Source organism: Lathyrus oleraceus, chromosome 3 (assembly GCF_024323335.1).
Source record: "Lathyrus oleraceus cultivar Zhongwan6 chromosome 3, CAAS_Psat_ZW6_1.0, whole genome shotgun sequence".
NCBI classification, from domain to species: domain Eukaryota; kingdom Viridiplantae; phylum Streptophyta; class Magnoliopsida; order Fabales; family Fabaceae; genus Lathyrus; species Lathyrus oleraceus.
Genome location: NC_066581.1, coordinates 282,333,953 through 282,359,859, shown reverse-complemented (window position 1 = coordinate 282,359,859; position 25,907 = coordinate 282,333,953). Strand labels below are relative to the sequence as shown.

The window sequence follows — 25,907 nt, the reverse complement described above, 5'->3', positions numbered from 1 at the left end:
CATGACAAAAATCATAAGGAATAAACTCTCGGATCATACTCCTTATTTCCCTGACACACCTTTCCTTCTACCAATTTTAATAAACCCAAATGTCAAATTCATAAAAAACCACTTATGGTATATCTGGTGTGCCACCGTATTGTATTTTATGCCTGTTCTTATTCCCACTGAAGCCATGTATCAACACATAATGAATCTCGAGAATCACAAGTCCTTGATTTGGACTACTCTTGAATGGTATTCTCCATTACAATGGTGGAAAAATCAATTAAAATCAGTCATAGACGAGGCCAAAGAGAGAAGATTAGCCTTAGAAGCTATTAGCAAGCTCAAGTCTGTTTTCTTTCTACACATGCCTTATCAGACAGATCCCGAAACAAAGTTACTTGATTGTAAGAGTTATGTTCACTTATGGGAAACAATTGATGATTATCCTCCCAGTCTAAAATTCACAAGGGAATTGATGGAATGCATCAACTGCATCAATCTTTACGACCCAAAGAACCTTGATGATAATACAACTTGTATAAGTCATGGAAAATTCAAAAGACCAGAAGTTGGAGAAAGCTCAACTCAAGCCACACCACAAAATCCAGATTCTCCAATGGAAGCTGAATTCTCAGAAGGACAAATGGAAGAAGCTAATAGAAAATTGATGGATTACACTTACATGATGGATGACATTTGACAACATGAGTCATCACGTTATGGAGATTGCTATTCTGATGAGAACTTATCTGATCAGAACATGTCCCCATCTTATGAACCCATTTTCAAAGACTAGGTGACAAGTGTCCCTTATGGGCCATTATCATGCTTATGAATAGTATTTTCTCGTCTTTTTGTGTAAAAGAAATTCCATTATGTATGCTTTAGAGATAAGGGTGTCGGACTTTTGGAAAAGGCATTTCTATAATGCCATGCTTGTAATTAGTGTTGCTTTTGTCCTTTATGCTCCTCCTTGCCTATAAACGAATAGCTCTTGTAACATATTTTGATAAAGCAATCACAAATAAACCTCTTTGTGTGTTCAAGAACAACTACGTTCTAAATATATTTTCTTTCTCCCTAAAAGCTTTAGTTACTATATTCATATCATAATTCTCCATATAGATGCAAGTATGCTTTACACCTACCTCAAATGAGGATCTTGTGTATCATAAAACATATGACCTGCGAGCCATACTACGGTCCTCACTATTATGGAATATCAGTTTTAATTGATAGTTTGTGTTATGCCTATGGTTGGCTATTTGATGACGATTTAGTTGAGACTGGTTTCATAATATGTGAGGCTCCCGACCAGTATGGTATCAGAGCCTCGTTAAGAAGAAGGGGTGCATATGGTATGAATATAGTAAAGAGAGTGAGTAAGGGAGAAAACCACTTAAACATGGAAACACCTGAACCAAACACTCAACCTATTACTACTACTACTTCTTTATCGCTTCCTAAACTCTGTAAAAAGACAAATTCTCATAAAATAGAAAACCTGATTGAGTATTCTCATGTTCCAGAAGATGCTCAAATTTCCGAAACAATACCTCCTCTATTAAGCCCGTACAACATCTTCAAAAGATAAAGAAGTGTTACCAGATCCATCAGAAATCTTATCTCTACAAATCGCCCTCATATGAAAGAATACTTCCAGTCGTCTAGACTAGACCAATGTAGCTTAAGAGCTACGAATCAGGAATAGTACGTAGATTTGGAGATTCGCCAGTATCTTATAAGTCACTGGAAGACTGAAGGATATACAACCTTACACTTTGAGGCTGTCAGGCTCATTCTTTCCCTACACGGAAGGAAGAACCAACCTATCTTTTGCAAAATATCTCTACTAGACTCAAGCTACCTCCACTATGAAAACGTTGTGATAGGAACTGTTCTCACCACACTTCATGCAGGGAGTGTTGTCCTCACCATTTTTCCAAACTATAACGTGAGTCTCGATGATAATACGTTATCCACGAGACTAAAAATACAGGTCCAGATTACTGGAACTGAAGAAGTACCAGAAGCCATGTCAGCTACTCTCTATCACCAGATAATATACCGCTTGCAGAACCACTCGATAGATCTCCCTCTCTCAGGTTGCTCTTCTGATTCACTATTGGTTGTCACCAATAGAGAAGAAGACATACCCTATATAGTCCAAATTCCGAGAAGAATTACAAGGGAAATGTTAACTCAACTAATTCTCCTTGAATGGATAACCAACTATAAGAGACTCCATGTTGATAGAAGACCTACCCAATCCCAAGAGGCTACTTTCAGAAGATCAATTAACAAAACGGTCAAGACGATTTTCAAAAAGCCAAACGAAGGGTCGACCTCAATGTCTCCAATCTTCCAGACAATGATGATCCAACCAGTTTTAAAAGAAGACCGGTGTCCTGTCTATGCTGTTACGACAGAAGGAAAACCCATCTACACTGGTAAAATAGATCGCCACTTCATCTGGGATGTTGATCCTTCAAGATGTGACCCAGATTGTGACTGCTGGATGCACGACGATGATATTAACCGAGATATCATTCTTCCCAAAACAAATAAAAAGGGGAGGTATAAACCCTTTCCACCTCCTCAAAGAAGATTTGATCCAGACAATGGTCCATTGATAGGAATCCATGGGAAAAAGAAACCCCCCTCTATCTATGAGGAAGGATCTAAAATCCTCAAGAAAGAAGGATTGTTACCACCTGATGTCCAAAAGACCCAATAATATCGGACTAACACGTATGCCTCATCTAAATATCATGCCTCTTCAAGTTGGTGAATATGTGTAATTCCTCTAGGGTTCTGCACTAAAGCAAGGACTCGCCACATCTCAACCGTTTGGGTCCATCCAACAATCCACTACATCTGGCATCGCACCCTCCAATGACGATTCTTACCGCCATTCATATATAATTGTGACTTTGTGTTATACTAAAGTACAAGTCATAATACACTTATAAATTTCTTCTCTCCAATTTTCTGCTTAGACGTCGGCGTGTTAATATTGCAATACAAGTCATTTTGAAGATCTATCGTAATGATCTTCACCCATTTCCTACCTATTTTATGTTCTTCGCCAAAATAATTAATAATAAAAAATTATATTTATTCAATTGATCTAATTGACTAAAAATATTTTTTAATATTGTAAAGCCTATTTTTTAAAATCAAAATAGGCATCTAAAAGATTTTTTTAGACTTTTCTATTTTATAAAATAAAAGTTATTGGAAGATTAAGATATTGACATATTTTCACCTCAATTAATCAAAGAGAAAAATAAAAATAAAATAAAAAAGGGAAAATAATTTTTAAAAAATGAGAATTTTAATAAAAGGATAATCATGATGTTTAATATTTTTAAGGAAGTTAATAAATATTTCCCTAAGTAAGTTTTGTTTTATTTAAAATAAAATCTTGTTTATAATATGATATTTAATATTTTGATTTAACAATACTTTTAATTAAAAAATAATAATTAAAATATTTCATAAAAATAAATAATATATAGGGATTTAATGGTGATGCTCTGACCGTGTAACTTCTTTTTACACTGTCGTCAAATTGAAATATATCATTTTGCCATGTCATATAACTATTTTAAAATTTTCAGTCTGATTTGTGGAGATGCATGGTAATCATTGGTTGATCGTTAAAATAAATTTACACAGTAAGTGCATCATCCATTATATATATATATATATATATATATATATATATATATATATATATATATATATATATATATATAAACGTCGAAGTGTCCTCGTAGAAAGTACAATCATGTTTCCATATTCGGTGTTCATCTCTGAAGATCTCATTGTTGAGGTGTTATCTCTTCTTAATGTGAAATCTATTCTTCGATTCAGATGTGTTAACAAGCATTGGGATACTCTCATTTCCCATCCCACCTTTGTGAATTTGCATCTCAAGAAATCAGAAAAAAAAAATCATCACTTCTTACTCATCACCGAACACGTCACTAATATCCAAGGTGAGTCACTCGATGGTAGCGATGATACATATGTGCGTGATTATGGTGTCATTCCCTACTCCATACGCAGTTTACTCGATAATCCATCTTTCACCCTTTCCATCGACTCTTTTTACTTGGTGCAACACAAAGGATGCTCCAATATTGTTGGTTCCTGCAATGGATTGATCTGTTTGGTTGGTAGATCCCTCACCCGTGACTACTGTCAGTACTCTTTCCGATTATGGAACCCAGCCACCAGGACCACGTCTCCAAAATTAGGGTTCTTACGCTTACATTACGGTAGTTCCGGCTTCCCTTCCTCTTATGATGGCGATTACAGTTTCACCTTTGGTTATGATAATTCTACATGCACTTATAAGGCAGTGGCCGCCCGTTACAATAGTCGTGAACGGAGAAGTGATGTCAGAATTCTAAGCATGGGTGATAATGTTTGGAGAGACATTGAAAGTTTCCCTCTTGATCCTTTGCATTTTGGAATTAATTCAGAACTTTCTGAAGATAATTGTGGTGTGTATTTCAATAGCAGTATTAACTGGTTGGCTATTCAAAATAAAACATGGTATAGCCGTCAAGATATCAAGGATATTACAGTTGAACAATTTGTTATTGTTTCACTTGATTTGGGAACAGAGACATATTGTCTATATCTACCGCCTAGTGGCTTTGACGAAGTGCCGCCTGCTGAACCAAATGTTGGTGTCTTGGGGGGCTGTCTTTCTTTTTCTTATTGTTACAAGGAAACTCATTTTATTATATGGCAGATGAAGAAATTTGGGGTTCAAGATTCTTGGATTCAATTTCTTAAAATTAGTTATCACGATCTTCAAATTCACTATGACTGTAGTGATAACGGAATTATGTATATTTTTAATATTGTTCCGTTGTTTCTTTCCGAAGACGGTGATACACTGATACTTCATTGCAATCAGGAGATATCCCAAGAAATTCTCTATAATTGGAGATATAACAGAGTGGAGCGAACAAACATTATTGCAAGAAAAGTAGGTACTGATGATAGAACTGTCGATAATGTCTTGTGCTCGGCTGGGGACTATTTTGAAAGCTTAGTTTCAGTTTTTTGAAAGTAAGTTCCTCTTCCATTATTTACATGTTTGAATTTATGTTAATTTGTAGATATTGTTTTCATAATTTCCAATTGTGTGAATAATCTTTTTCATGATTGGGTAGATTGATTTTATTTTCAAGATGATTCCAGAACAGCATTATCATAAGTAGTAACATATATGATGAACATTGTCACATTGAATTATTTGAATAGGAATAATTCCATGGAGTGTATTGCAACTGATAGGAATTATTTGTTACTCAATTTTATAATTTTGTAGATGAAACTATAGGAGTGAAATTATATTCTTTGATTTAATGAAAACACTGAGAGTACTTTCAATGTGTATTCTTTCTTTTACATCCATTTGTTATTAACATATATAATGTTATTTTCGTGCCGTGCGGTTGCAGAATTAAGATGACCACCAAGAGCTAATGTAGTGTGGGAATGAAGAGCTTAGAGGAACGGCAGATAAGGCATTGTCGGAAGAGGAGGAATTCCGAGGAACGTGGTTTGAATTAGTTAGGATTTTAGAATGAAAATTTTCATGTACTTTGTTATAAACCTCTTTTTATCAACTATGTTCCCAACGTGCTTTGCATAATCAAAAGCTGTTGTTAAAGGCTGAGGCATATAATAATTACTGAATTGCAATGTTTATTACTACTTATTTGTTTCAGTTTAAGCCTCGGTGAGAAAAGTGCATAACGTATATTGACTTGTACCTGTTGTAGAAGGAATCTACTTTTTTTTAGTTATTATGTGTTAATTATTGTGTATTCCTAATTCACTTACTTAACATAAGTTGTGTGCTAACAAGTGTTGGCAATAAACAATGATTGCAGCATCAGTTTGGGAATGCCACTGTTACTCATATGAGAAGGCAGCTTCTTTTCTGTTATTTCAATTTCATTGTTGGCTACAAATTATTTGGTTATGTTATTCTCTTGCAGTTATATCACTTCAAGTGCCATAACTAAGGATTACCACAGTTAGCATATATTTTTGGTTAGGCCTTTCAAATATTTGAATGTTTAATTAATCACATAAACTGGTTAATCATATTTTGATCATCTGAGCTCAGCCAAGTCATGAGTGGCTATTATTCTTATGGTATTAACTCTGTTGGGAAGCTGTACTTTGTATTTAGCTATTCATTCATGGTGATTAATCAGGACTACAGAGAGGTGATGCATGGCTTGGGGTTACTGTCTAAAACTAGGTCATTGTTTTATATTTAAGGGTTTTGTTAGACTATATTATCCAAACCAAAGAGATAGCTGAAATTTCTCTTAGATGGAAAGAGAGACTTCTCTCATCTATTCATAAACATGAGGGTGAAGAATTATTTCTGTTGGTTCGACAGTGCATCATGCAGTTATGTTTTTGCACCGCTATCCAATAAGACAATAACTAGATGTTTTGTGAGTTAGACATCCAAGGGAATGTGGTTATTAGGCATTCTCTTGGATTTTGAGTGATTACGGATTATCATTATAATTGTGTAAAAAAATATAAGTGAACCGGTTTGTTAAAAAGTTATGAAAAATAGGGATCATCATGAAATTATAGATAGCAAAGTTATTTATATTGTACCCAAAAATGGGGGTTATTTTGGATTGAACCTCAAAAGCGTAGTTAATTGCCAGCCTTATAATTGTTATTAGTTTGATGAATTTGAGTCATTGGATGAGTAATGTACATGCATGCCATCCATGCATACCTATCTTGCGTAAATGGTGGTTTAATTATTGAAAAGGTCTATTTGCCTATTCAAAATGTAGGTCTGGCTAAAGGTGGTTTGTGTTGATATGATAGTGCTATTAATCTTTTTTATTCACTTATATTCTATCTAGTGTTCAAGTCACCATGATTCTTTGCCTCAAGTAAATCTATTAGAAGAAAGCTCAACAATACAAGTAGGCGTGTAGCAACATATGAATAATAAAAAATAATAGCTAGTAAATAAATTGAAGGTACAACAAACCCAAAAAAAAAAAAGATTGAATGATTTAGATAGGATAATTTTTTACTAAATCAATCACAAATCTATAACAAGAACAACAATGATAAAAATATATAGAATTTTTATATTGGTCAACTTTTAACTAAGTTAATTCAGTTCACTCGTCAAAATGATTTCTTCTTCTTACAAGGTTTTAACCCACTAATTAATTAGATTACAAATTCAAAGACCTATTGCCAATGATTTTTCGAGGCTACAAACTAAACTTAGTCCCTCAAAGAAAACTCAAATGTTAACTTTCAATGACTTCTTGAAACTACGTACTAAACTTAGTCCCTCAAATAATTTTAACCAAAGTTACAATACAAAGATTGTGTCTTTAGAAGAATGTTTCTTAACAATCAGATACACAAAATAAATTTTAGAGTTTACACTTAAGAAAATATACAAATAAAAAATTCTAAGTGCAATGAGTGTTGAAATTGTTGTTCTTCTCTTCACGCCTCTTAGCTTATCTATTTTTCACAATTTCTTGTCCTCTTTAAATAAATGATGAATAGAGGTATGAGGTTGAGTCGTGAATCTCGAGATCCGTAGGTAGTAAATTCTTTAATAATTCCAGCATATTTGTCCTTTTGATTTTGCTGCTTAAATATACAATTTTAGAAAATATTCTTACAATCATTGGCTTCGTATTTGAGATGATATGACTTAAAGATTAGACTTCAGAGTCTAGTGAACATGAGACTTGGATTTATCATAGCAAATATGAATTGTCTTTTCCATAAGCGTTGACTTGGTTATCTAGATGGTTGACTATCAATTAAGTACTTCTGCGTATTTCAATCTTGGTTCATAATCTGATGATGTTCATAATCCAGAGTCTTCTTATTCTAGAGTCTAGAGTCTGCTATGTCTAGAGTCTAGAGTCTTCTCTGTCCATTTTGTCAAGCTTCTGCCTTGTTCAGAGTCTGTTTTATCCAGAGTCCACTTAATCCAGAGTTCAAAATCTACTTTCATTATCTTAAAGATTATTCACACTTAACAAAACTATTAAAGTATAAAATTGTTCTTTATACTTTGTTATAATAAAAACTAAAGTATTATTGATGTAGAACCAAATTTGTTCCAACAATCTCCCCCCATTTTGATAAAGACAAATACTAGAATTTTGATGAACAATTTTGACTTAATAAATAATCAACTAAAAATCAGAGTTAGATTTGTAAGCTCCCTCTGAGTTTTAGACCTTCAAAATTTTCTTAGCTTAAGTTCACAAAGTGAGGTTTGCAAGCTCCCCCCGTGTTTAAGTCTTAGAATTTTTTTGATTTTCATTCAATAGTCTCATAATTTATCCAACAAATTGTTAAATGTTTGAGATTTATCATAGGATAAAAATGAATCAAAATTGTATCATTTCTCCATATTTTCCATCAAGCAAAAATATATAGAGATAAGACTAAAAGAGTAATGATATTGATTTAGAAGAAAAATAAATACTTTATTAATCCGTCAAAATTACAAGATGTGAACTGAAAAGTATAAAAGTATATGAGAAATGATATTTCAGAGGAGAGAATGGTGGAGACAAGAAGGGGAAAGGACTAATGAGCAAAGGGTCCAACTTTAGAGGCAATATTTATGGACTTCTGCCTTTGACCATCAGTGCTTTCAACTCCATAAAGCTTCAAGCTCCAATGAGTTACAAGAACATCAGTCAAGCCAACTTTTTTTACCTTCTTAATTATTCCTTAAGAGAAAAGTTCTTAGAGAACTAGTTCATAAGGAATGAATAAAGATATTTTCTTGCGAGAGACCATGATCTTTGACTTTATTAAGTTAAAGATGGTGAGAGGTAGGCTAACTTTAACTCTTGTTAGGAGAAAGTACATGAGATGCTTGTTATCAAAAGTAAGTAGGTTCATATCCTTTCCACTTGGAAGAAAATTGGACACCAACAATTGATGCCAGATTTTTTCCATGGGAGAGAAAGTAGAAGCACTTGCAGGCTTTTCAAGATTGACATAAATGTGTTTATGAATGTTGGAGAGAAAGGGGTTGTTGATTCTAAATTGTTCAACAAAAACACCATTATCCTAACACTTTATTGCTTTAGCAATAAGTGGTGGTGTAATGACAATTGGGAATCCAAAGGCATCATACTAGATTTCAAGAGTATCCTGTCAGATTTAATTAAAGGATGCATTTACCCATAATTCTTTGATGAGAATAAGGTAAATAGGTTCATAGAGAATGTCAAAGTATTTATCCCACCGTTGACACAAGACAGTTCCTTGAAGACCAAACCCTTGATCCTTTAGATCTTCAAAAAACAACAATCTTTTCATTTATGGTGAACAAGAGGTTTTCGTCGCCCATGAAAGTTATGGAATCAATTGTTCATTATATTGCTTTGGATGACTGATGACTTTGTTTTAACTCGGTTAATTCATGTTTAATCTTGTAGTTGTTATGAATTTGTGAAAGCATAGAAATGATCAAGGCACTTTATTGATTTTGAGAACAACCATAACCAAAAATAGCCTACCTTGTGAGTAGTGAGTATTTGATTAACCCCCCTTTGAGCCTTAAAATGTTAGGATCCATTTTGATGATGAACTATGGATGTGTACATAAAAATTGGTTCATCGTTGAATTTTGTGGGATTCTAATTTTTTTCTTGAAACATTTGAATCTTGAAAATTGTATTGAAATTTTATCCCTTGCCATGAAAATCAAGGAGCATTCACTTAGGATTGATTGTATTCAAGTTGGGGAGAAGAAAGAAATTATAGGTTGTTAAAATTTTAAAAAGAAAGAAAAGTTGTGAATAAGAACTTGAAAAAAAAATTGTTGAAAGAAAAGATGAAAAGTAATTGTGTTAAGAAAGTTTGAAAGGGTGGATCAATTGAGCAAAATAAAGATGTGAATAATATTGTGAAGTGTATATAACTTTTTTAGTGAATGCTCTTTTTGAGCTGGCATCTTCTTTTCAAAAACCTCAGATATGACCCTTTGTTGTGAAACCCGACCAAGCTACAACCTTGAAAAGATCTTAGTGATTTATGCTTCCATGATTTCGTATATGATTGTTTAGGTGAATGCATAAATTGATCAAGATGTTAGCAATGTTATCATGAGAGAGTAAATGTCCCATGTATTCAAAATATGTAAAAGTTTTCATCCATTCTATGAAGAGGGGAGTTAGAGTGATTCAAGTGTGAGAATTTAGTTTCTTGAGAATTCATTGCATGATAGTTGTGTTTAGAACTTAATTCTTAGTCATGATTTGATTCTAGGAAGTGTTAAGAATTACTTGTACACGCTCATCTGTTGAATTTGAACAATTTATTTCTCTCTTGTTGAATTTTATGCTTGAGAAAATCTTCTTATTTTAATGAGAATCATACTTTGCTTGAGGAAAAACAAAGATTTAAGTTGGGGAGAGTTTGTGGAATGTCAATCGTGACTAAATTTTATCATTAAAACTTGGCATTTTTCGATCTCTTTTGCGTTTTCAATTATTTAAATCCATAAGTTTGTGTGAAATGTCATAATATTTGCATGTGGCTTTGGTATCCTTTATGTGTGTGCTAGTATGCAGAAAAATTGTCAAGAGACCAAAGAAAAAGGGCACAAAACCAAGAAAGTGGAGCAAAGCCAGAGATGTGGAAAATCAACATGTTTGCCTAGCGAGAGGTGGCGAACAAGAAGCCAGCTCTCCCGGCGAGAGCTGGAGAGCTCGGGGCAAGGAGAATTAATCAAAATCCAGTAGCAAAATCGTGTCATGGTCGTCCGACAAAGGTTTAAGAATTTGAGTTCGTCGGGCGAGACCTTGCTCGCTTGGCGAGACCAAATATTTTCATTAAGACTGTTCGATGCGATCTGACAGGTGATGGGCCAAAAAGGTGACTTTCGTCGGTGTTAGCTCATAATTTCGACGCACATTTTAGAACTATCAAAATGGAAATCCCAAATGAACATGTTTTCGACCGGATTTGGTATTAAGGAGATCCAGTCAAAAGTCCCTGGGTGAGAAGGGCCAGTGTGCAGTCAGGACTTAAAAATATTTCTTCAAGTATTTGAAGGGGGTTTCGATTGGAGATTCAAAATTCAAATAAAGGAGGAAACTTTGTTGCTATCTGAAACTACTGAAAGTACACGTGAAGCGTAATGGACAACTACATCCATGCAAAGCGCCATGTATCTCGACGTGGTTGAAGGGCGGTTAAAAACGGTTATTTCGATTGAGTATAAATAGAGGATCTTAGTGTTAGGATCAGGTGTGTTAAAGTGTGTACATAGTCTGTAAAATTTACCAAATACCCATATGAAGAGAAACCGTAAATTTTTTTGATTTAACAACACTTTTTAATTAAAAAATAATAATAAAAACATTGATTTTTTACAAAAATAACCCATTTTTCAAAGGAAATTCACAAAATACCCCTGGTTTCAAAAAAAATCCCAAACTACCCCACTTTTAGGAGGAGTCACCAATTGAATTGGAGACTCCTCTTAAAAATTGAATGGAGGCGCCAATTGGATTGGCTAGGGCAGGTGCCCTAGCCAATCCAATTGGTGTCCCTGTGTAGGGTTTAGGAGGAGGCGCGAATTCAATTGGAGACTCCTCCTAAAATGCAACTTTTGTGTTATAAATAGATGTGTTGTGTGAGTAATTGTTCCACATCTCATATAATCATTTGGCAATCATGTTTGGTGTTCGTTGCCGATACGGAAAGGTGATTTATGCGAGAGACAAACCTTAGATGCCGATGTTGTTCTGGAACATCACTACGTTCGATCAACTGAAGAGGGAGTTGGTTCGTTGGTTAGATGGGAAAATACCAGAAGGGGAAAAAATTAGGAGTATTGAGAGACTTGACAGTATCTTTGGTTGGGTGCGAATGAAGACTGATAAGGATGCTAGGGAAATGATGTTCGGTTGAGACGACATCAATTTGATTGTTGTAATCAGTTAGAAATATTTATGTTTTCAGATAGCTTATTTTGTACTGATGTTTGTTATGAACCTCGTTGTGACAAAAACTTAATGATATATAATGATTGAAGGTTACAGAAATACAATGTTACAAAAAGCTTAAGACCTAGATGATGCTCCTCGATTGGGACAATTGTTCTTGTTGTGTCCTGGTTGACGACAGATACTACATAATCTTATCATTTTATCTGTGGAATCCATCTCTGTTCTGATACGTGTGCTGTTTGGTCTTCCTTTTTTTTCTACGCATCTCGTCATTGTGCCAAACAATATCACCTTCATATGGAGGCCAGTAATCCTCCATTGGTAGTACTGAGAAGCTTTGATTATATACATTCATGATGGTGTTGGCCTTGTACATATCAGATAAATGGTTGTAAGCATCTTGACGAGTATAAGTGCATGTTGCAATGACATGGGAGCAAGGTATGCGGAAGGCCTGGAATTTTCCACAATCGCACCAATTTCTATTTAGTCTAACAGCATAGGCTAAATTTGGTCTCCCCTCGTTGTGGTCCATTGTTTCCTGGACGCTGAAATTTTGCCTATGACGGTCAAAGACTGTTACAACGTGTGTGCTAGCTTTGATGCTCTCCTCTTTCATGACCTTCATGCAACACTCACTGAATACTTGCCCGAACATTAACACCGCACTCCATCTTTCACCTCTGGTTGCGAACATAGAAGCCAACCTATAATAGGTTGATCTTACCAAAGTGGTTATCGACAAATTTCGAATTCCTTTGAATACCCCATTCATGCATTCCACAATGTTTGTTGTCATGTGGCCCTATCAACAACCTCTGTTAAATGCCCTTGTCCACTGCTCTACTGGTATGTTATTTAGCCATCTCCCTACGTCTTCATTAGACAGTCTAATTTCATCACGATAATATTGAAATGATGGCTGAGTTAGAGCATACCCAACATTCACCACCTTCTTGCGAAGATTCTTATCTTTTATAGCACGCATGAAGTTTTGTGCAATGTGTCTGATACAATAGACATGGGTAGAAGGAGGATAATGCCATCCGTTGTCATGGTTGTTGTAGGCACTCTCAATGACAGCATGTCTATCAGAAATCAAACAGAGATTGGCTTGTGGAGCCACATGCGTTATGAGATGTCGAAGAAAGAAACCCCATCCACCAGCCGTTTCACCTTCAACAAGAGCAAAGGAAATGGGAAAGACATTTTTGTTGCCGTCTTGTGAAACCACCATGAGCAAAGTACCCTTGTATTTTCCGTATAACCAAGTGCCATCAATTTGAATAATAGGTTTGCAGAATGCGAAACCTTTGATGCACGGGTCAAATGCCCAAAAGAGACGGTGAAAGATTCTATTACCTGTAGCATAGGTTCCATCTGGCATCATCGCTGGAAATGTCTCCATAATTGCCACAGTTTTTGGGACATATGTTTTTAGTGCCCATAAAAACCGTGGCAATTCCTTGTATGAATCCTCCCAGTTGCCGAAAACTTGTTCAACAACCTTTGTCCTTGCAATCCAGGCTTTCTTGTAAGATGGAGTATAATTATATGTTGTTCTGATATGGGATATAATTATACTCACCTTCACTGATGGGTCTTTATTAACCAACAACAGAATGTATTGACATATCAATGTTGCGCTTAGTTTACGGTGATCTTGTTCAACGTTAGTTGCAATGCAACTGTGAGGTGGGTCTATTGAAGCGATCTCCCAAGAGTCGTTTTTCTTCTTGTAAGATGCAGCCAAGCGAAACTTACAAAGCATGTTACGACATTCGATAACATACCTTCTAGAATCAGTGTGTTTCACTGTAAAGTCAGCAGAGTTGTTCATGTGGAATTTCTTGATAGCCAGAACACATTCTTCTTTGGTACGAAACATGTCTCCCACCTTTAATTCGCCTTCTGATCTCGGATACGGACTATAGAAAACATTGTTGGATGTTTCATCATCGTGAAGATCCATATTTGTCATATGTTGAGGCGAATTGTAGACATGACTAAGAGGTATTGGTGGTGGTTGATCATCATCTTTATCGCTGTTGTTCAGCATGTGATCAACCTGTATCTCGGTCTCCTCTTCTTCTTCATCAACGACGTCCACTTCTGCTTCTGCTTCTGGGTTGTGTTTACCAGTGATTTCTGATAAACAACCGCTAGTCTTCCAAATTTGTATATTTTTGGTAACTCGCAGGATCTACTAGATTGATCATAGGACATGTGTCTTAAGAATTGTTATTACTGTGATTTGACTCATAATTACGTTTATTTCTAATTTGTGAACGACGAAAAGTGTTTAGACAACAATTCTAAATGAAACTTACGACTTTATGAACAAAGTAAATGACAATAACTTGGTATTAAAAGTTTTAAAGATAGTGAAAAGGTTTAGGAAAGGTAAAGATAAATGACTCAGAGTAAATGCCCTATGTTTTAAGAAAGTAATGGAAATGAAGATTCTGGCGGAATGTAAATGCAGAAGTGAAAAGTAATGATAAACTACTGAAAAGTAAGGGCAATTCGATAGATAAAGGCAGTAAAAATACTTTGATTTAAACAATTGGTATGAAAAATATAACACGAACGAAACTTAGGGTGTTCTTCATACATACATTTTCAGCGTAAAACTCTTTTCTCTCGCTCCGGTACTTCGAGTGTATTTTGTGAATTTCTGTATATTTGTTTGAACACCCCTGAATCTAAAACTAAGATCCCTATTTATAGTAATTCGACCCTAACGGCCTTTACATGTATGACTGCCACGTTCGTCGTTCCCAAGCGTTGCATATCTTAGATGTTTCCACGTGTTGATCCGACGAAACGGCTCTGTTTAAATTTCAAATACTTCCTTTTGAGGTCTTGACTCTGTAAACACCTATGTCGAAGGGAGCTTTATAAAAACCCAAAAATCTTCTAAGTTCCAGGCTTCGACAGCACATAATCGCTTACCCACGAAGAGAATTAAAACAGCTTCGTCACAGTCATTTCTTGCTTATTCTCAAACTTAATATTTCCAAGGACCTTTTAACCGTCTGTCGAAATCCCCAGCTAACAAATTGCCCCCAAGAAATGTCTATTTCGAATTACTATAGAAATGGACATTTTTCGTGTTTACCAGATTTCGACCAGAGACCTTTCATAGTCTTAAAAGTCCATGTTTGTCAGTTAATCATGATTAACTTTTCCAAAACGTCTCATCAGAACGTGTGCGCAGTTATATGACATCATGAGCTTCAACTTCCAAGAAAATGAATAGTATTCCCTGTCCACTTTTCTCAGAAAAAAAAACTTCCATGTGGCCCACTATCCTAGTAAAGCGTAACCAGTCAGCCTCAAAAGTTCAGCATTATAAAAGCACATTTGTCATTTTTCTCTCTCTTTTCACGAAAATCTCCAGTTTTTTTTCTAAATCTTCTTCAACCTTTCTGGAAAACGCTTCTTCTTCCTTAAACCCTAATACTTCAAAATCTACAAAGCCTACTATAATGTCTTCTGACAAGCAACAAAAACAGTCAAAGAACATCAAAGGTGTTGGATCTTCAAAGAGTTTCATTTACCAGAACATTCCAACCAGCACAACCATCACTGTTGGGGACCGAGAATACATTACTGCTCCAAAACTCTTGAAACAACAGAAAGCAGTCTTCGCTTCTCAGGTAATGGTCCCTTCTCTCCTTTCTGGAAATGCTTTAGGGTTTCTAGGTCCATTAGTATCTGACGAACATTTAGAGAAGTGTGCTCAATTTTCCCCTTGTCACCATACTACTAAACCCATAGCCAACAAAACCCTTTCTTCTAAAGATAATGAGGATCTAAACCAGAGAGAAGCTTTTCAACTGGACTTTATTACTGATAGTTTCAGACCTTTTAGGTCTTGTCCAACCCTAGATAAATCCTATCTTGCTTGGTTAACAAAAGTTGAGAAGAAGAAAGCCTCACTTTGGAAAGAATTGGGTATTTTTGACCTAATTCAGATGTCGAAGCTTGGATTTAGTTATTGTCAGCCTTTATTACTCTCCAGCCTATATTTCTGGGATAGTACCTATAACACCTTTCATCTTCCTTGTGAATGATGACTCCCACACTTTTTGACGTAGCTGCCATTGCTGGACTTCCTCCGACAGAAGAAACCTTCGACCCCTACTAAGACTGTGAAAACTTGATTGATTTCAATGTTAAGAACGCTTCATTCAGTACTTACATTAATCTATATCATGTTGATGGTGAAGAAGTTTCTGATATAGAACACATAGCATTCTTAGGTCTATGGTTGTCCAAATTCTTCTTTTGCTGCAAATCTCTACAAGTTGCTAAGAGATTTCTAACGCTCGCTAACCAGCTGCACGCTAGTCGAAGAGTGTGTTTGAGTGAACTTTTGTTGGCTAGTTTGTACGTAAGTCTAGGATCAGTTAGTGCTAAGCTAAAGGAATACGAAGCTGGCACCAATCTATTACTATCTGGGCCTTATTGGCTTCTTCAATTGTGGCTTAATGCCACTTTCGAATCCTTTTTGCCAACACGAGGGAACGTCGAAGAAAATGCCCTAGAGATAATGAATTGAAGTATTGAGGGCACCCGACTCCTTCGACTGACTCCAGTTGATGACGTTGATAATTTACAGACTTCCCTCACCAAGTACACTTTGATGTTCTCGAAACATCATCATTTCCTTCCTTCGATGGCTCCTTTTGCCAGTCGAACGCATGGTCCTTCCTGGTTTATTGCCTCACTCGAAGACGCTGTGAAAAATGCCAACACGGAGATCGAAGAGATATGGCGTGCCTTTCTCCTTCCAAGGCTACTTGTTTATAGGATTCTGCCTGTGAAGAGTCACGTGTGTCTGTTAGCTTACCAGCCTAATTTTGTCTCTCGACAATTTGGGTTGTGTCAACTTATCCCTTTCTCTTTATTCAAACGAAAACGCGAGATCTGCTGCGCATGAACTAAATGGAGTGCTAGAGACATTGCTGTCCACAAAGAATTCCATGCAAATTTTGCCGAATTCCAATTAATAGCTTTCAAACCATCATTCTATTCCACCAATGTTTTCGCAACTTGGTGGACAGATTTCTATTCCAAGAACATGTTTTCGACTGCTGAAATCAAAGAACGTCTAACGAAGGCTTTTTCATCTTTGCAGGAAAATGTCCCCAAGGGTAAGCTTACTCATTCTGCAGAAATCCAAGCATTCCAAAAGTACTTTGAAACTGTCTATAACCCAACGAACATCGTTGACACTGTTTGTTATGCAGCCCCAATTTTAAAAGAAAAATTTGAAAAGCAGATCGCCAAACGAAAATCTCTCAAAACTGTAAAACCTGAATTGAAATATGACTTGGCTTTTGAGTGCGAACCACCCAAATTCCCAAAGTTACCCAGTGCAGATTTTGCTTTGTCATTTTCCCCCTTACCTTTACTGGTTCACGTGTGGGAACATTTTTAACATACTAAAAAATGACCAACAAAAGCCTACAAAAAGAGTAGTTGCTACCAAACATACCTTAGACAGTTTCAAAGGCTTCCTTCACTTCGATTTATCTGCAGTGAGAATTACTTCTCCGACATGTGAAGGTGTGGAATGTTTGGATCTCTTGGTTTTACAACTTCTTTTCGTTTCTTACCAGTCTTTTAACCATTTGCATGTTTCGACTAACTCACATCCTTCTTTAGCTGTCGAAAGGAAGGTGGTAAAGAAAGAAAAACCTGTGGCGAAGGCTAGTTTGACTACTGCTTCCAAGCCAACTACTTCTTCGAGCCAAGGAGTGCCTTCTGGTGCCGCTCCAGAAAAAATGAAGAAGGGTTCGAAGGTATTACATCAAATAACTTCTCTATCTCTTTCGAATTTCTTGTTAACTATTTATGATTTTCTTATTTCAGGGTAGTGGCAAGCCTCCCTTGACACCCAAGAAAAGAAAAACACCTCTTGCTGATGTCATTGTTGTCGAAGATGATGAAGAGGATACTCCTCCTACTCCACTTAAGAAGAAACAGAAGAAGAATAAGGCCACAGTTGCCCCTTTCCAACCAAATCAACAACAGGGTGTCAAAATCAACACTCTCCCTCCTCTTCCAAAGAAAACTCCATCCCAACCCTCTAGTGCTGCATAGTTGGAGCGTATTGGGAGCAATGCCTCTGATCCAGAGGTTCAACATGTATGCTTCGACCTTGAGTATTCTTTCGCTCGAAAAATTTCACATTTTCCAATCTAACATTTCAGTTTCAGGACAAAACCACCACTCCTCTCATTTCTACTGCCAATCAAAGCGATCCTTCGAGCGGCATGAATCCATCTCCTCCTCCAACAGTCAGCGGTGCTATCCGAAACAAAGGATCTTCGACTGGGGCTCACAATCTTGGAGAAGATAACGCAAATATGGAAGAAGAAACCTCTTCCCCTGGTGAAGATGGTAAAGGGGGTTCGAAGCATGTTGACGAGAAGGACTCAACAGGGAAAGAAAACTCTGAGAGTACTCCTAGTGATTCTCCCACCAGGGTTGCGTTCCCTTCAAATGATGCTGATGAGGACGATCAGGATTCAGACGAAATTGAGGGATATTTTCAAGAAGATGAAGACACGAATATGGGAGAAGCTGATGTTGAGGGGAATCAAACTGGGACTAGTAATGCCAGCGTCTATACAGCCTCAAATCCTACTAAAGTTCGACCGTCCATCACCCAAACTTCAACCACACCACTTACTGAGGAAGAGAAAAAATCTTTAAAACAAAATGATCCCCTCAAGTATGTGAGGTTAATGATGTCTCAAAGAGAGTCTTCTTCAGAGCAAAGTGTTTCTGGAGCTTCGACCCAATCTGGTGCTAGTGCAAACGAAGCATCACATGACGAACTCCTTCAGCAGGTGAAGAAGGCGGTTTTTGATGTAAATCTCTTTGATGAGTTAAAGAATAATGTGGGGGCGAGCTTTAGCATAAAGAAGCTGATAAGCAAAATTAACATCACTGCTTGCCCCACTGATGTAGGTGAAGCCCTTATTGATATTCAAAACCTTATTGATCAAGTGTGTGCTGAATATCATAGGGAGGTGGATGCCAGAGCTAAGCTTCTATCGACTGAAAAAGCTCAAGCCATTGAATTTGATCATGCCCTTCAAACTTCACAAGCTTCTGAGGAATTAACCGCTTCCATAAAATCAGCCCAAGCAGAGTTCGACACTTACACTGCTTTGATACGCCTCTGGGAATCTCATATTGCAGAACTGCAACAAAAGATTTCTGATGCTAAGGCGAAGCAGGATGCTATCCGAGGCCTAGATAGTACTGAAGCTGATGATCTGGCGAAGCAAAGCGTGGACCACGTCGAAAAAGCTACGGCTATGAACGAAGATATTGCACGCCTCAGAGGAGTTCAAGCGGTTGATCAGTATAAGATTGGCTTGGCGAAGAAGAAATATGATCGGATGAGGGCCACTATTCCCTTTTGATTTCCTCCTGTATTTGCTTTGTTCGATTCTTGTTTACTTGTAACTTAATTCAGACGAAAACCAATTTGGCACATATTTTGTATTTAAATATCTTCTCCATTTTGGTCATGATAGTTCTTGACTTACTATGCTGTTATGATTCTAACTTCGTGCATAAATGGTTTATACCTCTTTAAGTATTTTCCATTTACTTTTAGGATCCTTCGATCCTCTGCTAGTTCTTCTATTTCGTATGCATTGTTTGAAAAGGCTTTTAGAATTCGAAAAGCTCCTTCCCAATGTGGAGACCATTTTCCTAATGCCTTATTCTTTCGATCCATAGGCAATATGACTTTCCATACTAAATCATTCATAGTAAAAGTTTTACCTTTGACCCTCTTATTGTATGCCCTTGCTACCCTCTCCTTCTGTCTTCTTAATACTTCTAACGCATGTAACCTTTCTTCGTCCAAATCCACCAGCTCATTTATCATCATTTCCCAGTATAAATCAGATGGGATTTCTCCTTGTCTTTGGATTCTCACTGATTGTAAGTAGACTTCGACAGGTAGTACTGCATCATGTCCAAATGTAAGCTGGAAAGGTGTAGTGTTGGTGGCTTCTTTAGGGGAGGTTCGACAAGCTCAGAGTGCTTGGTCTAAAGTTTTGTGCCAATTTTTTGGCTTTTTTCCTACATGCTTTTTGATTAGCCCAATTATCACTTTGTTGGCTGCTTCAACTTGCCCATTGGCCTGAGCATAATAGGGTATGGATGTTAATAATTTGAACCCCATTTCCTTCGCAAATTCTTGCATCTTTCGACCAGTAAAGACTGATCCTTGATCTGTTGTAATACTTTCTGAGATTCCAAATCTGTATAAAATTTGCCTTTGAATGAATTCGATAACAATCTTTTGGTCCACATTTACTAGAGGTATTGCTTCGACCCATTTGGTGAAATAGTCAATTCCTACAAGTATGTATCTTTGACCTCTGGATGAGTGAGGTATAATCTCACCAATTAGATCTAATGCCCAACCTCTGAAGGGCCAAGGCTTAATAATCGTATGAAGTTCGCTTGCAGGAGCATGTTGAATTCCTGCGTGTATTTGACATTCCTGGCAACCCTTAGCAAATTCTATACAATCTTTTAACATGGTGGGCCAATACATTCCATATCTGAAAAGCAATCATTTCATTTTATGACCTGCCTGATGTGCTCCACAAGCTCCACTGTGTACACTGGATAATGCCAAGTAAGCTTTGCTTTCTCCTAAGCATTTCAACAGGATCCCTTCAGGGGTTTTCTTGAATAATTCATTCCCTATCAATATATAAGATAGAGCCCTGTACTTGGTTTTTCTTTCCGTGTCTGTCGAAGATCCTTGAGATAATTAATAATTGGATTCCTCTAGTCTGTATCTATCAAGGTATCAATGGCCAGTACTTCAAACTCCTCTTTGTTAGCATAACCTAACTGGGTGCTTTCCAAATCCGTAGGAGATAATCTGGCAGCCATTGCCTTTCCTCTTACTTCGACAAGCTCTTCTAGCTTTTCTTTTGAAATTCTATACCCTGAGGCTATTTGTGCTAAGTCATTAGCCTCTTGGTTTTTTATTCTAGGAACATGTTTTATGTCGACGTACTCGAATTTTTTGAGTAACCTATTCGCAATGACGAAGTACATAATCAAATTTTCTTTTATACATTTGTACTCCTTCGTCAGTTGCTTGATTACTAATTCTGAATCTCCTTTAATTTCGACCCTAGTTGCCCCCAATTCCAACAGAGCCTCAAGTCCTGCAATAAGAGCTTCATATTCTGCTTCGTTGTTGGAACAAAGGGGACCTTCAATTCTATACTTGAGTTTTGTTGGAATTTTGTCAGGAGAAATTAACATTATCCCAACCCCACTTCCATTCTTATGAGTGGAACCGTCGAAGAATAATTTCCAAGGCTTCAACGCAACTTGAAATTGAGGATTTTCGACCAGTGCATGGTCTACAATAAAATCTGATACTATTTGTCCCTTCATTGCCTTTAAAGGCATAAAAGTTAAAGAGTATTCAGTGAGCGCTAAAGCCCATTTGCCAATTTGACTGTGCATTATTGGCTTAGATAACATATACTTGATGACATCAAAATGCGAAGAGACGTACACATCAATAGGTTTTATATAATATTTAAGTTTAGTACAAGAGAAATGCAAACAAAGACACAACGTTTCTATTGAAGTGTATCTAGTTTCTGCATCATTTAAAACCCTACTAAGGTAGTAGATGGCTCTTTCGACGCCATTTTCATTCTCTTGCGCCAGCATGCTACCTATGGTAGTGTCAGAAGCTGATATATACAGTCTCATAGGCTTCTTTCCACACGGTGGTGCCAAGATAGGAGGATTCGTTAGGTAATGTTTGATCTTGTCGAATGCCTCTTGGTGTACGTCATTCCATTCGAACTTGCCTTGTTTCAGGCGCAGAAGGGGGGAGAAGGCTTGAGTTCAACCACTTAAATTTGAGATGAATCTTCTTAGGAAGTTTATCTTTCCTAATAATGATTGCAGTTCCTTTTTAGTTGATGGCGCTTTGGTCTCCATAATGGCCTTCGTCTTGTTCTGATTGATTTCTATCCCCTTTTTGTGGACCACAAAGCCCAGGAAATCTCCAACCTGCACAAAGAATGCACACTTAAGAGGATTCATTTTTAAGCCATGTTTTCTCATTCTTTCGAATGACTGGCTGAGATGGGATAGATGGTCTTCATCTGACGTAGATTTTATCACAATGTCATCTATGTATACTTGCATGAATGTCTCTATATAATCATGAAATATAGAGTTCATTGCTCGCTGATACGTTGCCCCAGCGTTTTTCAGGCTAAAAGGCATGACTGTCCATTCGTAAGTGCCTATTGCCCCTGGACATCGAAAAGCTGTTTTAGAAACATCTTCTTCTGCGATGAAAATCTGGTTATAGCCAGAATATCCATCAAGCATGCTGAGATACTCATGGCCTGCGGCCGAGTCAACCAACATCTCTGCCATAGGCATTGGATACTCATCCTTAAGGGTTGCTGCATTTAGATCACGAAAATCTATACATACTCGCAAAGAGCCATCTTTCTTGATAACAGGGACAATATTAGCAATCCAATCGACATACCTTGTGGTCCTGATGAAGTTGCAACGAAGAAGTCTTTCGACCTCTTTTTTGATCTTTGTGAGGATTTCTGGTGCGAATCTTCTTGGAGTCTGCTTGATGGGCTTCTTGCCATCCTTTATAGGCAGCTTTAATTCGACTTGGTCCCTCTTCAAACCAGGCATCTCGTCGTAATCCCAAGCGAAGCAATCTTTGTTCTTCCTTAGTAATTCAATCACTCTCACTTTCAACTTGGGGTCCAGTTTAGCACTGATGTAGGTAATTCTTTTTGCACTTCCATCTCCGAGATCAATCTCTTCAAGAGGATCTTACGCTAACATCTTTGCACTTGACGTCACTGGATCTTTCTCAAATCTCAGAGGCTCTTCGTCGTAGATGGCGTCCAACCTCTGTTCTGTTGGTTCCACAGGTACTTGTTCGTCAGGGGGCTCTGGTTCAAGGAATTCCCCTGGTCTTGTATCACAGAATTCACTATATATGGCCTTGTTAGCCATGTTTGTTATCTCGGCTTTGAGAGCCGCTTGTTTTTTGTTCTCAGCCATTTAGGCCGAAATCTTTTCAAAGAAAGAAGACTCAGTCATAGTACAGGTCTTCATCCCAGCCTGTTGGCCGTATCTCAGATGATTCTCCTATTTCTGGGTCTCCCATAATCTCTCTATCCCACTGGAAGCCATTTGGGTGGAGAGTCAAAAAGTACAAGGCATTTTTATTTGGGGCGTAGCCTTCTTCTTTTGGGTAACACGGTCCTATGTGTGCCAAATTTATGTCGAAGTTTCTCTTGTCCACATGGTTTACTTCTACCCTGAAGTAGCTTTGGTCGGCTTCGACATTCTCTACCACGCCATCCTCTCTCCAGATAGATATCCTTTGATGCATAGTCGAAGGGACAGCTCCTATTCCATGTATCCACTCTCTCCCCAGTAGTAAGTTGTAATTTGCTTTTGCAGGTATTACCATAAACATCGTTGGTCTTGTGATTGACCCAACGGTTAAGTCCACCTGTATGACGCCTAGCGTATGTCCTATCTTTCCTTCATAATTTGACAGCACCATGTTGTGAGGTTTGACATCAGTGTCGAACATCCCTATCTTTTTTAGCATGAATTGGGGCATCAAATTAACGGCTGCTCCCCCGTCCACCAAGACTTTATTCACTCCCACCTGTCCAACTTTGGCCCTAATGTATAGGGGTTTAAGGTGACTTTGCATTCCCTGGTGTGGCCTTTTGAACATAGCGTTCTGTTCTTCGACAACACCACTGTTCAGAACATAATAGCACACTAGTTGATGCTTCGCCATTTCTGTAGCGTCCGCTTTCTCATTATCTTCGACCTCTGTTTCCTGGTTATATTCATGCGGCAAAACTGAGACCATGTTACAATTCATATTAACGGAAGACACTCCATCGGACTCGAAATCATCTGTGAGCATTTCCTCTTCTTTCGCTTGTTCCTTCTGAACCTTCTGAGTTATGTTTTCATCTGGAAATAACTTTCTTCCTACGGGTGGTTTGGTCGAATCCATGATATTTAGGGTATTCTTGACGCTGCTGGATTCTCCAGTTTCTTTTTTATTCATTTCTCTTTTTGCTTTCCTCATCCTTTGATGCCTTCTCCATTGGGATCTCGACATAGGGTTCTTTCCTTTGTAATTTTCCAACTTGATAGCCTCTCTTTTGGACGCCTGAAATTGTCTTCTGTATGCCCACGAGGTCCTTCCTCCATCTTCGAAACTTCTCCATTTTCCTTTCTTTGGTCCCGCCTGAGTCAACTTGTCCTCAGGGACTTCTGCTGGCAATTTAAACATGACTCTCTTCGCCCTTGGATGAGGGCTATCTGGTCTCCTAGGTTCTCCCCTCTTGTCGAAGCTATACATGTTTGGGTTTCCTCCATGTCCGTCCCAACCTTGGTCATATGGGATTCTTTCGAATGCTTCTGCTAATTCTATGTTATACACTGCCCCACACCTGGGACACATTAAACATTCCGTTTCATGTTTGTAGCAGCGCACGATGAAACCCATAAGGCTTTCTCCTGGTGTGGGATACACCTTCTACAACTGGCTTTCTTTCCTCTAGTTTCTCTCGGTCTTTGTCCGTTGCCATCTCTCGTAATCTTTAGCCACCCTTCGAGAGATCCTGATGCTGCATCTTGGGCACAACAACATATCGGCATTCTTTTTGTGACATCTCCAGAGATACTCGCATAGGCTTTCGTTGGCTTTGGGATAGCCAAACCTCATCCCTTCCTGCTCCATCTTCAAACATTCCTCCACTTCCTCCATTTCTGAGGGAATTTGCTTCAGGTATACCATGTTAACGCCCAGACTAGCGTCATCCGTGATTGAAATTGCTTCGAACTTCTTTCTTAGGCCCTCAGTAGCCTCGATTGTTTTCCCTTTAAGACCTTCAGTGGTCCTTGGTTCAACGTTAGTAGCCTGTTTGCCCTTCATAGAAGTTCCAAAGGAAACGTCGTTACTTAGGCCATCAGTAGCCTGTTCTTCGTCCAATGTGTAGCTTCCAGTTCCTGGTGCTTTTGCAACCTCCACTTCCCTTACGTCAACCATGTTTATTTCGACAGCGGGGTTCAAATAGAGAAAGGGAAATGTTTAGGCATTTTCTGGAGAACGGGGTCCACAATGGCGATCACAAGTTATCGTCAGGCGACTGGGGTTCAATTGGAGAACGGGGTTCATTATTTTGGCAAACAAGATTTTGGGGTTCAAATGCAATGATCTGGGATCACTTGCGCGAAAGAAAATTTCGGGGTTCAAGAAAACAAAAAAGAGATTATTAATGAAAGGAAATTTCGGGGTTCAAGAAAATAAAAAAGAGAAATCATCAAAAAAAAAATTTGGGGTTCAAGAAAAGCATTAAAAAGAAATAATAATCCCTAGTGGATGTGGCGTTCAGGCCATGGTTATCCCTGTGTTACCATTTATTTTGGTATCCAGGTCGACATTTCTGTTTTGGGATTCCGGCCTACTTTCTCCGTACCAGACGGATTCTTCTCGCAAGATTGTCTCTTTGCCGATTCTGACAGGCACTGTTAATTATTTTCCCATCAGAGTGCAAATTGTTCGTCTGTTCTTGGTATTCAATCACTCTTCACCGTGATCATCTGAAAGCCGAGGCTATTCATATCGACAGGTTCACAATGGATTGAATAGGGGCAGCTGTAACACCTCAAAATTTGCCCTCCTCTCTTGGGACTAGCTTTGCATATTGCATTTCATTTTGTAGGTTGTAACACCTCAAAATTTGCCCTCCTCTCTTGGGACTAGCTTAACATGTTGCATATCATTTG

The 25,907-nt window shown here is 37.6% G+C and overlaps 1 protein-coding gene across 1 annotated transcript; it reads left to right on the top strand.

Moving 5' to 3' along the window:
- The first annotated feature begins 3,770 nt into the window (after positions 1–3,770).
- Positions 3,771–5,788, top strand: LOC127129162 (F-box/kelch-repeat protein At3g23880). The gene is made up of 2 exons (XM_051058446.1): positions 3,771–5,079; positions 5,475–5,788. The coding sequence occupies exon 1, from the start codon at positions 3,782–3,784 to the stop codon at positions 5,075–5,077; it is 1,296 nt and encodes a 431-aa protein (XP_050914403.1). The 5' UTR covers positions 3,771–3,781; the 3' UTR covers positions 5,078–5,079; positions 5,475–5,788.
- The last annotated feature ends 20,119 nt before the right edge of the window (positions 5,789–25,907 follow it).

What these genes read in the sequence shown, in the direction of transcription:
- LOC127129162 (XM_051058446.1), top strand. Translation starts at nt 3,782, where the DNA reads ATGTTTCCATATTCGGTGTTCATCTCTGAAGATCTCATTGTTGAGGTG.